This window comes from Microtus oregoni, unplaced genomic scaffold (genome assembly GCF_018167655.1).
Source record: "Microtus oregoni isolate MIOR12 unplaced genomic scaffold, Mior012 000011F_ref0000422, whole genome shotgun sequence".
Classification (NCBI taxonomy): domain Eukaryota; kingdom Metazoa; phylum Chordata; class Mammalia; order Rodentia; family Cricetidae; genus Microtus; species Microtus oregoni.
Window position 1 is genome coordinate 22,670,191 of NW_024543070.1, and position 13,250 is coordinate 22,683,440.

General features: G+C 35.7%; 1 protein-coding gene across 2 annotated transcripts in view; it reads left to right on the forward strand.

Annotated features, from left to right (window-relative positions):
- Rit2 (Ras like without CAAX 2) overlaps positions 1 to 13,250 on the forward strand; it is a 300,536-nt gene that overhangs the window by 73,447 nt on the left and 213,839 nt on the right. For both annotated transcript variants that reach the window (XM_041660142.1, XM_041660141.1), the window contains exon 2: positions 1,029 to 1,085. In XM_041660142.1, coding sequence (XP_041516076.1) covers positions 1,037 to 1,085 — 49 coding nt within the window. In that variant the 5' untranslated portion in view covers positions 1,029 to 1,036. The remainder of the gene's footprint in view (positions 1 to 1,028; positions 1,086 to 13,250) is intronic.

Consider the following 13,250-nt stretch of genomic DNA (forward strand, 5'->3'; position numbering starts at 1 on the left):
CACCAAAGTTCTAAAGTTGAGGTTTCAGTGAGAAGAGGGTTAATATAAGTCTGGTTCAGTGTTAGTTGTAAAGTGAGATCCGGTGAAGTGACACTGATGCTATTCTAGAACAAGTAGCAAAGGCTTGTTCACGGATACTAGCTCAGAAGGTTTGAACACAAGATACACACTTGGCCTGAGGGATAGGATAGCCATTAAAACCCCTACAGGCTGATGCTGTTTTCAAGGCTGTGGTCTTTACTCTAGACGTCAGTGACAAACAGGCTGCTGAATGACTGTTAGGCTACCATTGTGACTTGTCTTGTAAGTCCGAATTTACAGAAAGAAAGCAGTTTAAAGAGGATAAGACTCTGAACTGATGCTGAGAAAGAAGGCATCTAGATATACTGCAAAGGTGTTTCAGGTAAACTGGATATTTAGATCATTGTATGGAGGGTGTAAGAGAGGAGGATGTAAGGATATTTTCAACATTGTAGCCTAAATCAGCTAAATGGATTTGTCATAGGATTTATGTTGAGGCAGTTTCTCACTTCAGCAAACAGGTGTGTATTCCTCAATTTCTAGAGACAGAGCGAGGGTATTTCATTTCAGTTTAGATGCACCGAATCTTTCAGGTGGAGGTGACAGACTGCTTAAGCTATCATTCATTGTTCAATTTGATGCCAGATTCTGACCACTCATGGGGTGACATAGATTCAGCCAGTATCATAAAACTCAGGACCAAAAAAATTTCTTAACAAACACCAACTAACCAGAGCTAACTGAGAGGCTCTATCACTAGGTCATATTCTTCTTACACCAGGTATTGAAACACACTTAAGCTTTGAACATATTTACTACAAATATATAGTATAGACCTTGTTGTTTTTGTAACTAAGTGTTATTACCATCATTATCATGTGTTAGCTAATGTCATATAATTAATGTAGTCCCTCATACAGGAGAGCTACTTAGCAGAAGAGATGAAAATACAGGGCTATGTTGATGAATAATTTATAGGAAAGGGCTGACTGTTTTCTCTTCTTCAGCAGTGACAATGCAGTTTATAAGCCACCAGTTTCCAGATTATCATGACCCCACGATCGGTAAGTAAAAGCTGCTTTTCTCATCTAGTTTAAATAGATACACGGTAAATAAGTGGTACTTATAAGCACTATTGATAATGCTAGAGAATAAAAGTGTAATTTGTTCTATCACTCAGCGTATATACACATGAATATATCTATATAAATTTCTGAGTTATGAGACAGTATTTGTCCTTTCTTCTCATAATGCATTTTCATATTTTATACTTTGTTCAAGTTATTCTGGTAAATGATTGTGGGGATCCATTATGCTGATTTATGGATCCACTAATGGACATTTTCCATTAGAAAAAGAAAGAATTAAAAACCTTTGCTCTGAGTTTTATAGCTGATATGATTACATACACACTTGATCACATTTTCAGTCTGTGGTTTCCTATTGTAGAATTAGTTCCTTTTCTCAAAGATGTATTTGGAGAAGTATTTAAGTCTAGGTATAATTTCACTTAGCATCCTTGTTTGTAGATGAAGAAACTGAGACACACTGAGTCAAAGTATGATTTGTGTCCCAAATCCAGCATGCTAACTTCCTCTAGTGTAGTTTTCTTCTCAGCATAGCAGTAGGGAAACCCTGCTGCGAGGAACAAGCCTCCTCCCTTGTTTGAAACAAGAATGATGCCTTTAAAATTGCTTTACTCATTCAGAGAACTGCTTTAGAGAGAGCTGGAAATTCTCAAGCATAGTCCGTCATTGGATTCTTTGGTTAGAAATGCATTGAGTTTAAGGTTGCACTGAGCTTTACTTTCCTGCAAGCAAAGAACAGAACTGCTGGGCCCCTTATGTAGGCTTGCTGGCGGAATGGAAGCCCTTTGCTCTTCATCACTGTGTTCTCCGTTCCCAGTCACTTCCGTTGCTTTTTCTCTCCCGATGAACAGTGTTTGTGCAGGAGTAACATCTCCTAGTTTTTAATCTTCATCAGGATTTTGACACATGAAATTATCTCTTCGATAATGCTTTGTACTCCTTCCTGAAAATTCTACAGAACATGTGGATGAATTATGTGGCTGAAATAATCAAAATGTACTAGTTTTATTTTTTAATATTTATATATTTTATTTTGTGTGTGAGTGTTTTACCTACATATATACACGTGTATTATATGTGTGGCTGGTGCCCACAGAGGTCAAAAGAAACCCTGGAGCTGGAATTACGGGTTGTTGTGAACAACTATTTGGGTCTTCGAGAGTGAACACTGCTGCTCTAGAAGGCCAACAAGTGCTCTTAACTGTGAAGTCATCTTTCCAGGCCCCAAAAGATTACCTTTAAACAAGTCTAATGGTTCCCTAAGACCTCCTCTTAGGCTAACTGAATTAATAAGATTTAATTTAATAGCAAATTGGAATACTATTAACCTGATGAATTCTTTGAGGAAATGAATTTTGTTTCTGAAATAATTACTTTGTGCAGTTTGAGAAGTGATCAGCTTCATTGATTGATTGTTCTCTCAGTTGATATTTGAAATACCTTAATTTTGGGATGCTGTTAGCTTTTTGTCACTCACTTTCAGCTATAGACAAGGGGGAATCTCTGGCTAAAAGCTCTGAATATTGCATATTGCTGGGATAATATAATATACATTTTATGATATCACAAATGTACTTTGTTGTTCATTATTTTTCATCTTTGTGTAGTGGTGTTGGGTAAACTGGCCTTGAGTACAAGTCCTTCATGTAATTTCTGGAATAAGGTAATAGATGTAAATATGTTATCAGCGCCTTTGTTACAAGGAACAAATGTGTCATGTATGGTGATGACTCTTGCAGATAGGCTGAGAGAACATTTGTTTCTTGCAATTAGGCTGCCTGGACTTTCAGTGATAACAGCTGAAATTAAACTTTTATCTAGAAATAAACAAGGTGGTGTTGAAAGAAGGTTGAAAGTGGAAACAGCAGTTTATTGCTGTCAATTTGACTCTCTCATCCTCTCATTTCTTGACTTCTGTAATGGGATATTGGTTAACGATTTTCCATTGTTATCCTGATGGTAGAGGGCGAAAGGCTCAGACAGTTTACTTTGTGTCTGCTCCAGCTGCTTAGCTATACTTTAGCTGATGACTTCTTGACATCTCTAGGGGAAATTCATGTTAGTATAGCTTGAATATCTTACAAATTCGAGAAGAATAGCACCCATCTTGGATACTTATCTCTGAAAAAGGAAAGGAATATTTTCTGTACTTATCCAGAGATATTTGTCTTCATAGTAACTGAGATTTCTTGGTATATTTTCCTGAAATATGAGAAGAATTAGTTTGTTGGGTTATTTTTTGCCCTCACCTTTGACTTAGTATAATCTTTATTTCAATTGAAAATCAAATTAAATGGAGAGAAACTCAAAGCCATCCCACTAAAATCAGAAACACGACAAGGATGTCCACTCTCTCCATACCTTTTCAATATAGTGCTTGAAGTTCTAGCAATAGCAATAAAACAACATAAGGGGATCAAAGGGATTCGAATTGGAAAGGAAGAAGTTAAACTTTCATTATTTGCAGATGATATGATAGTGTACATGAGTGACCCCAAAAACTTCAGCAAAGAACTCCTACAGCTGATAAACACCTTTAGTAGCGTGGCAGGATACAAGATCAATTCCAAAAAATCAGTTGCCCTCCTATACACAAAGGATAAGGAAGCAGAGAGGGAAATCAGAGAAGCATCACCTTTCACGATAGCCACAAATAGCATAAAATATCTTGGGGTAACTCTGAAAATCAAATTGAAGTTTTTGGACTCTCCATAAAACAGAACTTAGGAATATTGGTTATGTCAATGTTGTTTTCAAAGAATGGATTCTGCTCCATATCTATTGGTCACATATTCAAAGTTAGTAACCAGTGATTTCCATGTCTCAAATTTATAGAAAATAACTATGGCATGAACATTTACAGTTGGCTTAATTTTCCAATGGAAAGAGATTTCATTAAAGAATCACAGTAATAATAGAGCAGAATGGGGCTAGATTGGAGTTGAAAGGGAACATCTCTAAACATTTTACATAATTCTAAATATAGCTTGATTTTCTTCATAGAATAATTATTTAGAGATATTAAGAAGTAACATTCATATTAAGATCCTGTTGTCTGATCCTTTATGTCAATAAATGAGCATGCCACATATTATAAATCTTCAGATTTGGCCAAGGCATGTCAGCCATTGAGCAAAGTTTGCATTTTTAATCTAGCAATACAATGTTTTGACCATCATAAATAAAAATATAAGTATCATAGTTTAAATCTTCAGGTATTTTCAGTTCAGGAAGAGAAGTTAGGAGAAATTATAGGAGCATTTTTTTCCTCTGAAGACAGTCTGTGGTATAGGAAAGCAGCAAGATGCTGCATGGAATGACCCGGAAAGGATGGAGAAGCACAGTCTCCCCTCCTCCAAGCTCTGCGTACTATGAACTAAGTTCATGTGCCAGGCATCAATTTCCAGGCATCCACTCTAGAATTCATAAGTCCTTCTTCAAGAAGGTTTTTCAAGGAAGTCTGTGTGGAATCTTTAGAGGATTATGAGAAAATAGTCTAGGATTGTTTGTTAAGATGCATTCCTTAAATGGGACAGTGGTGGCACACTCCTTTAATCCCAGCACTCAACAGGCAGAGACAGGTGGATCTATGTGAGTTTGACACCAGCCTGGTCTACAGAGTGAGTGCCAGGACAGGTTCCAAAGCTACAGAGAAACCCTGTCTCAAAAAACCAAAAGGAAAGATAAGTTTTTAAATTGTAACCTGAAGTTTAAAAGTATTACTACACATAATTATAAGAGAATTTTAAAACTAGCTATATTTTTTCTTTTACTGAAATAAAAGACAAATTCCCTTAAAGCCAAAACATAAATATGCACATCAAGGTTTTATGTGTTGACTAGGAATTTTAGTCCACAGCTCTGCTTGTTGGCACCTTTATATAGTTTGAATGTATCTGTTCATGATTACTGTTTTTCAATTGAAGACAGACATAAAACACCAGGAACTCAAGTACCTGACCTGACTAATTAACAAAGCAAAACAAAAAGTCTCAGCTAGCTATACCTGGATAAATTAGGTGATAGATGGAACCCTGAGGGACTTGTGTTTCCTGTGCATACAGAGTATTTTAATTTTGTGTAAATTGTGTATGAATCAATGATTATCTCCCTCCCTCTGTCATCACAACCAGTTATGATATTAAACATGTTATGAGCTCAAACACAGGAAAGGTGTGGAAGATAAAGGACAAATGAGAGTATATAGTGAACTAGTTACACAGAAAATCATGAGGTATTGGACAAGGACAGCTTAGTTCATCACAGGACCTCAGGATGGAAGTATACTTTATTAAAAGACAAAATTCAACAATTTACAGAGTGAACTGGCTTTTGTTTGCTATCCACTCATGAATCAGCAAAGTCCCTGTGCTGAAAACTGGACAGGAACTGTGGAGCCATGTCAGAGTAGTGGCTTTGACACTGATTGGTCAGGAGAGTAGAAGAGAAAAAATGCTGATTGCGTCTCAAGTTATTTCCTACCACCCTATTTGTAGGATTAAAGCAGTGTTGATCTCCTAATACTAATATATCGATCAAGGTAGACAACTTTTCATGGCTAGTTATTGGCAAGAAGAAAATTTCATTGGAAAATTAAACATATACAAATGTCATTATTTTTCTGTTTTTGACCCTTTTCATCCTCTTGATTTTCCTCTTTATTCAATATTAATATATTTATAAAGTAGTTTCCAGGCATTATACAAGATGAAGGAATCAGTTCTGTAGAGAAATAGGCAAGAATTATTTTTTATTAAGCTTCCTTACTTTGCTTGCCCCTCCCACCTTGTCTCTAAGAGCTGATTGTGTCTTTTTATCTGGAATCCAGTTGTCCATTTCTGTCTCATTGCATTATGATGACTTGAGCCCATTATATTAATGTGCGACACAATTTAGTTAAGTTGGCCTTAAGGACCTATTCAATTCTTTTTTTTTTCTTCAGCCACTTTTCTTATGGAAGGAAGACAACTTGAATAAACCCAGATCCGTCATGACAAAGTTATCTAATTGTTATAGTATTTATTTGGTTTTCACAGAACAGAAATTTATAAAACCAACTTTCTGGCTGTATTTTTTACCTTATTTTCAAAGAAGACACACTATCATAGTTGAATAGATTGAAAACTCTTTCCTTATTTTAATATTTTAGACCTTAATTTCACTTACATACCATGAACACTGCAAATATGCTCATCCAAAAGATTCATATTCTTTCTGAGCAATTGGCAAGGCTGTAACAAGCTCTATAAGAAGCATAATAAAATACTATACATAGAATATTCTTTCTAAATTACTTGCCATGCTTCTCTAAATAGGGAGCTCATTTCAGGGGCAAAGTGCTTTGGCGATAGGACCAGGGCATCTGCAGAGCACAGTGAACATTAACGTGCAAAGAAAACGCTGAAAAAAATAGTGCAATTAGCCAGCAAGGAGCAAATTTACTACACTGTTTATGTGTCTCAATAGCTTTGGAAGAATAAAAACTTCCTAAAGTGGACTGAGAGAAATTGTATAGCTTGTATCACACTAAAATGTCCTACTTAGCATATAAAATGTGAACTAATAGATTCACTTCTTTGTGTCATAGAAAATTCCTGTTAAAATGTAAATGCTTGGGGTCGGTGGGTAGGGCCCCAAGCCATGCAGAATCACTTATATATTAGCACAGATTAATGTATCTAATTATTCTAAAGAATAAAACAGAAGTGTTCTAGAAATTACTACTGAAGAGATGGTTTTGAGGGTTGGAGAAAGTAGAATACTGTTATTATAAAGAATAAAGGCTGTAGGCAGAGTCTGCTTGTTTGTTTCCTGGCTACCCAGACCCAAAACAATCATACAGAAACTATATTAATTACAATACTGTTTGGCCAATAGTTTAAGTGTATTTCTAGTTAGCTCTTAGATCTTAAATTAACCCATTTCTATTATTCTGTGTGGCACCACAAGGCTCATGGTTTACTGGCAAGGTTCCAGGGTGCCTGTCTTCTTCAGTGGCTACATGGTATCTCTCTGACTCTGCCTTCTTTTCTCTTCTATCTCTGCTTGGAATTCTTGCCTTGCTTTATTCTGCATTTTAATAGGCCACAAACAGCTTTTTTGTTAACCAATGGTAATAAAACATATTTACAGCATACAGAGGGGATTCCCATATCAGAAGGCTATGAAATAATTATTGATGGAAATCAAGATGATTTTGAAGGATTATGTTAAGTAGTGACTCCTTTATGTTTGAGCAGAGGAAGAGGGGAAATGTAATTCACTTGACACCCAGTAGGCTGGAGATGTTTCAGTCTTCATGGAACTCCTCACGTTTGCTAAGCTCCAGTAAATCTGGCTTTTAGTTTAAGTGTAACTAGTAACCCTTTTCTGTCCCTCTCACTCATATGTGTTCCTGTAACCCAGAGTAACTTCTTTACTTCTTATCAAGGAAGCCCAGTTCAACTTTTAGATCCAAGCATGGGAGCAAATCCTTAGAGAAGATGGCTTTGGCTCTAGTGGTTACTCAATGGCTACCACTTCCTCTACAGCTCTCTGTATAAACTGCTATTAACAATAGCCATGGTTGACGTGGATTTCATATGTCATTTTAACTTGGCATCCAAGATGTTAGGCTCTTTTTTTCCTCTGACTTAACTTAGTTCTTACCTTTCCATCTCATATTTCTCTCTGAATTTCCATGTTTATCTACCTTCCCACTGAGTTTTCCTATTTAGAATTCTGGTGGTTTATGCTATTGGTTACAATCTTCCATTAATTTTATTTTATACTTGTGGTAAAAGCTGATATATTGACTAAGTCCTGTGAAGTACATGATGAAGAAATAACAAGTCATGATTTGATAAGAGCTCAATGGCAAGCAACCTGCATAGCATTTTTAAGGCCTTTGTTTCAATCCACAAACTGAAAAATAAATGATGAATCAGTCTTCAAGGACCGAATGCATTGCGTACCTGATTTGATGCTTTGGTGTTGAAATTCATTCATTTTATCCTCACTGGCCTCATTGTTCCTGGAGTATGCCAGATGCTACTCATCTTGGCATGGTTGCATTTGATCACTTTTTCTGGGAAAACACTTCAGTGTTTAATAGCTGACCTCTTTATGTCTTCAAATATTTGTTTTAGGATTTAAATGATTCTTTTTGATCAACATGCATAACTACTGATAACATTGATCATCTGTTTTTCATAGATGTGTGTATGTGTACATGAACATATATATTTATTTATAGATTCTTATATAGGATCTACAAGTGAAAGAACATATATATTTGTCTTCATGTTTCTGGCTTATTGCTATTTGTTTCTTATACTATGTGGTAGAGACTTACTTAGCACTTTTCTAAATGCAATACAATGTCTGAATTTATAATCAAAGACTTATCCATTTCTGGTTTACAAAAGATGGACCAAGAAATTGGGTGAGTGTTGTAAGGAGAACACTTGTTTATTTCCCAGCTACCCAGAAGCTCAGACCCAAAATAATCACACAGAAATTATATTATTTTAATCTTTGCTTGACCAATTAGCTCTAGATTCTTATTGGCTAACTCTTATATCTAAATTTAGCTCAATTTTAGTAATCTGTGTATTGACACAAGAGTGTGGCTTACCGGGTAAAGTTTTGGCATCTGTGTCCAGCAGTGCTACATGGCTTTGCTCCTTTACTCTGCCTCCTTTCTTCCAGCATTTAGTTTAGTTTTTTCTACCTAGCTAAGTTCTATCCTATCAGGCTAAGCCAGTTGTTTTATTAACCAATGATATTTACACTATACAGAGGGAAATCCCACATCAGGGGAGTGAATGGCAAAATTATTTACTGTCCCATCAACTTCAATCAAGCTGATTTATATCTCTGATCTTTCTCATTTGTAAAGAGATAATGCTTTTATTTCTTTTGATGGTTATGAGAGATAATATCAGTGTAACTGTTTCACATACTGCTTGAGATAAAATAGATGCTAGACTTCTTCAGTAGAATTCAATTGAACTGGAAAGTAAGGGTGAACACAAAAACTGTCAGGAAGAAGACACCTACCCCTTGTGCTCTCTTGGAAATTCCTAAATATTCATCCATTGTAGATGAAAAATAACCAGAATATCACTTTATTGCATTATATTTCTACTATTTCATCTTGAATACTGTAAAGTACTTACGGTTACCCGAAACATTCCCAGACCAAAACTATGAGTGGAGAGCAAATTATGATTAAAATTTTTGCTTCTACTTGCCTTGTAAAGTTTCTTTTAGGAACCTGGATGTGAAGACCATATGGACTATAAGACAACAATCTCATATGGAATATGAGAGATGCCTCAGAGATATTGAGTCAGTTCAGGAAATTAACAAACTGAAAGCTTAACCATGACAGTCTGTGGATAGGTATCACATCCTTTCAGATTGCTGCAGTCTTCCAATAAGAAGGCTTTATAATCTTCTGTATGCCCCCAAAGAACAGGATTTAGCTCAGTCTGAGAAATAAAAGGACTCTTTCAGATTATTACATAGTCACACAACCATTAAAATTCCTAAGTAGTCATCTTTGATGATAACTATGATTATCTAAAATTACTGATGTAATGCTAATTAAAATTATTGTAGTCAACATACACACCATTCTATTATTTCACAGAGGGAAGCTGTGGACCTACAGAAGAAACACTCCTCAGCATTTTGTTTATTTGGTGGTTATTATTAGGGGACATTTGTTCTAAAGTCAAGTGACTTGTAATTATATTTTCTCTGTTATTTCAGTAATTTCTTTTTAAGAGCATGGTTAGTGTTCTATTGGTTCTTAATGAGCCAATTACAGGAAGCTTGAAAGAGAAATAAAGGTGTACTTAGAGTATGACCTACACATTAGCTGGTTAAAGTGACACAGATAGTATTTAACCATACCCAAAAGATTCTAGCAAGCTGATATTTACCTCTTTGAGCTCACACTCACATTTTCAAATGGAAAGTTTAAAATATTGTAATTAGGAACATATTTAGAGTTTTATGTACCTGTTGAAAATTTCAAGCATTAATAATTCAGGAATTCAGGTTTTATGCTTTGAAATTAGTAGACTTCATTCCAAATCTTCGGTTGACCTCAAATTCAGAGATATTTTTTTTAACAATTGTTTAAAATGTATGGACTAATTGAAGAGAATCTTTGTTAAAAACTATGAATTATTTCTATTAAAATTTTAATTTAATATAGTAATTTAAGGTGATATCCCAGACTGTTTTAAGATGACTAAGGAGAAAATAGTCTAATAACTAACATAGAAGCTGTTTGGATCAGGATACATTTCTTCAACATGAAAAAAAGACATGGCGATAGATATTTAATAATATCTATTTGGAATAATCTAGATAAAAATTTTAATATGTCAATTGTCCATGTTCTATGATTTGATATTCATTAATTAAAGACAGTTCATAATGTGCATTTTCACACAAAGGGAAGTAGTTAATCTTTAGCATGCAATATTTACCAGTTGCAAACATTCAGATTTTGTGAACTAAAATTTTGAAAGAGGTATAAAAGAAAAGTCAAAATACTTAGACAACAACGCGGACGCTAAGAGAGACTTACATAGATCTAATCTACATGGGAAGTAGAAAGTAGAAAAACACAAGATCTGAGTAAATTGGGAGCATGGGGACATTGGGGGAGGATTGAAGAGGGAAAGGGGAGAGGCAGGGAGGGGAGCAGAGAAAAAATGTAGAACTCAATAAAGAAACCCTGCTTCAAAAAGCTAAGCAAGCAAAAGAAAAAATATTTTATAAATTTATGTATATCCTGTACAAACAGAATATGTATGATAGACAAGGAATAAATTAAACATCGAAATAGCAAACTCCAAATGAGACTAGTAAGTTTCTACTAGCCTTTGGTTTATTATGGGCCTCTGTTTTCATGTGTGTGAAATAGTGCTAAATACATTTTCCTTAAAAATAAAAGCAAGCCTTCTCAAAGCTAAAATTAGCTATTTTTAAATTTGTTTGGAAAAAACAACTGTCAATAACAACCTCTATATAAACAGCTATTTTTATATAATAGAAATTCAGCAAGCACAGGGGCCTGCAAGTGTCTGCACCAGGTCTCTGTGTATATGTTATGGCTGTTAGCTTGGTGTTTTTGTGAGACTCCTAACAGTAGGAGCTGGAGTATCTCTAATTCTTTTGCCCGCTTTTGAGACTTTGCCCACCTTCTATTGTGTTGTGTTGTCCAGCCTAGATATGATGGCTTTTACCTTGCTTTATTGTATCCCATTTTGTCATGTTTGGTTGTTATCTCTTGGAGGTCTACTCATTTCTGAAGAGGAAGCCAAGGGAGAGTTAAACTGAGGGAGAAGGGAGATGAAAAGGGACACTAGGAGGAGTGGAGGGAGTAGAAACTCTGGTTCGGATGTATTATATAAGAGAAGAATTTATTTCAATTAAAAAGAAATTGGTTTAAAATTTTAAATATCCCATTCTTATTACTCAAGTGACATAATAAGAATCAATTCCTCTAGAAATAGTTCACTAACAAAAATAGACATAAGTAATTTGTTGAGTTATTTGGTGATAAGAGGCAAGTTCTGTACAAGAAAAGTTAGTGCATTTTCATACTTCCTTAGCTGTTATAATATTTTATTTTAAACAATACCTTCATTATTTAAGAACTGAATATCAACATTAAAAAATAGCATTTCATGCTGGGAATGGTGTCTTATGCCTGTACTATCATCACTAGAGAAGTAGGGGCAGGCAAACCAAACTTCCAGGCTGGCCTAAGTTACACAAAGATGATGACATAAAGAAACAAGCTCCATTAATGTATTATTAATATTACCACAGCAAAGATATGATTAGTTCTTTATAAGTATCCTTACATGCTCGTACATTAAGGAAGAGGGAAGCTTTTATAATCTCATACAAGTTGATGACCTGACATTACAAATGTTAATCCTGTAGGAGGAAGGCAGAGTATTACTGGCTGAAGGTTCTAGTTTTCACTTAACCTATTTCCATATTTTCTGTTTTCATTGTCATATTTGTAAGGCTTCAGTCTCCTATTTAAACTAATTTCCAGATTGTTGTTTTCATTTTAGGTGTTCCTTTATCTCTTCTCATTAGGTCATTTTTGTTATTTAGCCATCTGTATTCACCATTTCTACACTTTCTTTTTTTAAATTTTTTAAAGTTTTTATTTATTTATTTATTAAAGATTTCTGTCTCTTCCCCGCCACCGCCTCCCATTTCCCTCCCCCTTCCCCAATCAAGTCCCCCTCCCTCCTCAGCCCGAAGAGCAATCAGGGTTCCCTGCCCTGTGGAAAGTCCAAGGAACCCCCACCTCCATCCAGTTCTAGTAAGGTGAGCATCCAAACTGCCTAGGCTCCTACAAAGCCAGTACGTGCAGTAGGATCAGAAACCCATTGCCATTGTTCTTGAGTTCTCAGTAGTCCTCATTGTCCGCTATGTTCAGAGTCCGGTTTTATCCCAGGCTTTTTCAGACCCAGGCCAGCTGGCCTTGGTGAGTTTCCGATAGAACATCCCCATTGTCTCAGTGTGTGGGTGCACCCCTCGCGGTCCTGAGTTCCTTGCTCGTGCTCTGTCTCCTTCTGCTCCTGATTTGGACCTTGAGATTTCTGTCTGGTGCTCCAATGTGGGTCTCTGTCTCTGTCTCCTTTCATCGCCTGATGAAGGTTAATATTCAGGAGGATGCCTATATGTTTTTCTTTGGGTTCTCCTTATTTAGCTTCTCTAGGATCACTAATTATAGGCTCAATGTCCTTTATTTATGGCTAGAAACCAAAGATGAGTGAGTATATCCCATGTTCCTCTTTTTGGGTCTGGCTTACCTCACTCAGGATAGTGTTTTCTATTTCCATCCATTTGTATGCAAAATTCAAGAAGTCCTTGTTTTTTACTGCTGAATAGTACAGGTAAGGGAAACAGTTCAAGAATTGAAAACTGAAATGGAAGAAAGGAAGAAAACACAAACTGAGGACCAGCTGGATATGGAAAATTTAGGTCAACGAGCAGAGTCTACGGAAACAAACATAATCAATAGAATACAAGAGATAGAAGAAAGAATCTCAGATTCTGAGGACACCATAGAGAAAATAAATGCACTGACCAAAGAAAACAGCAAAGCCAACA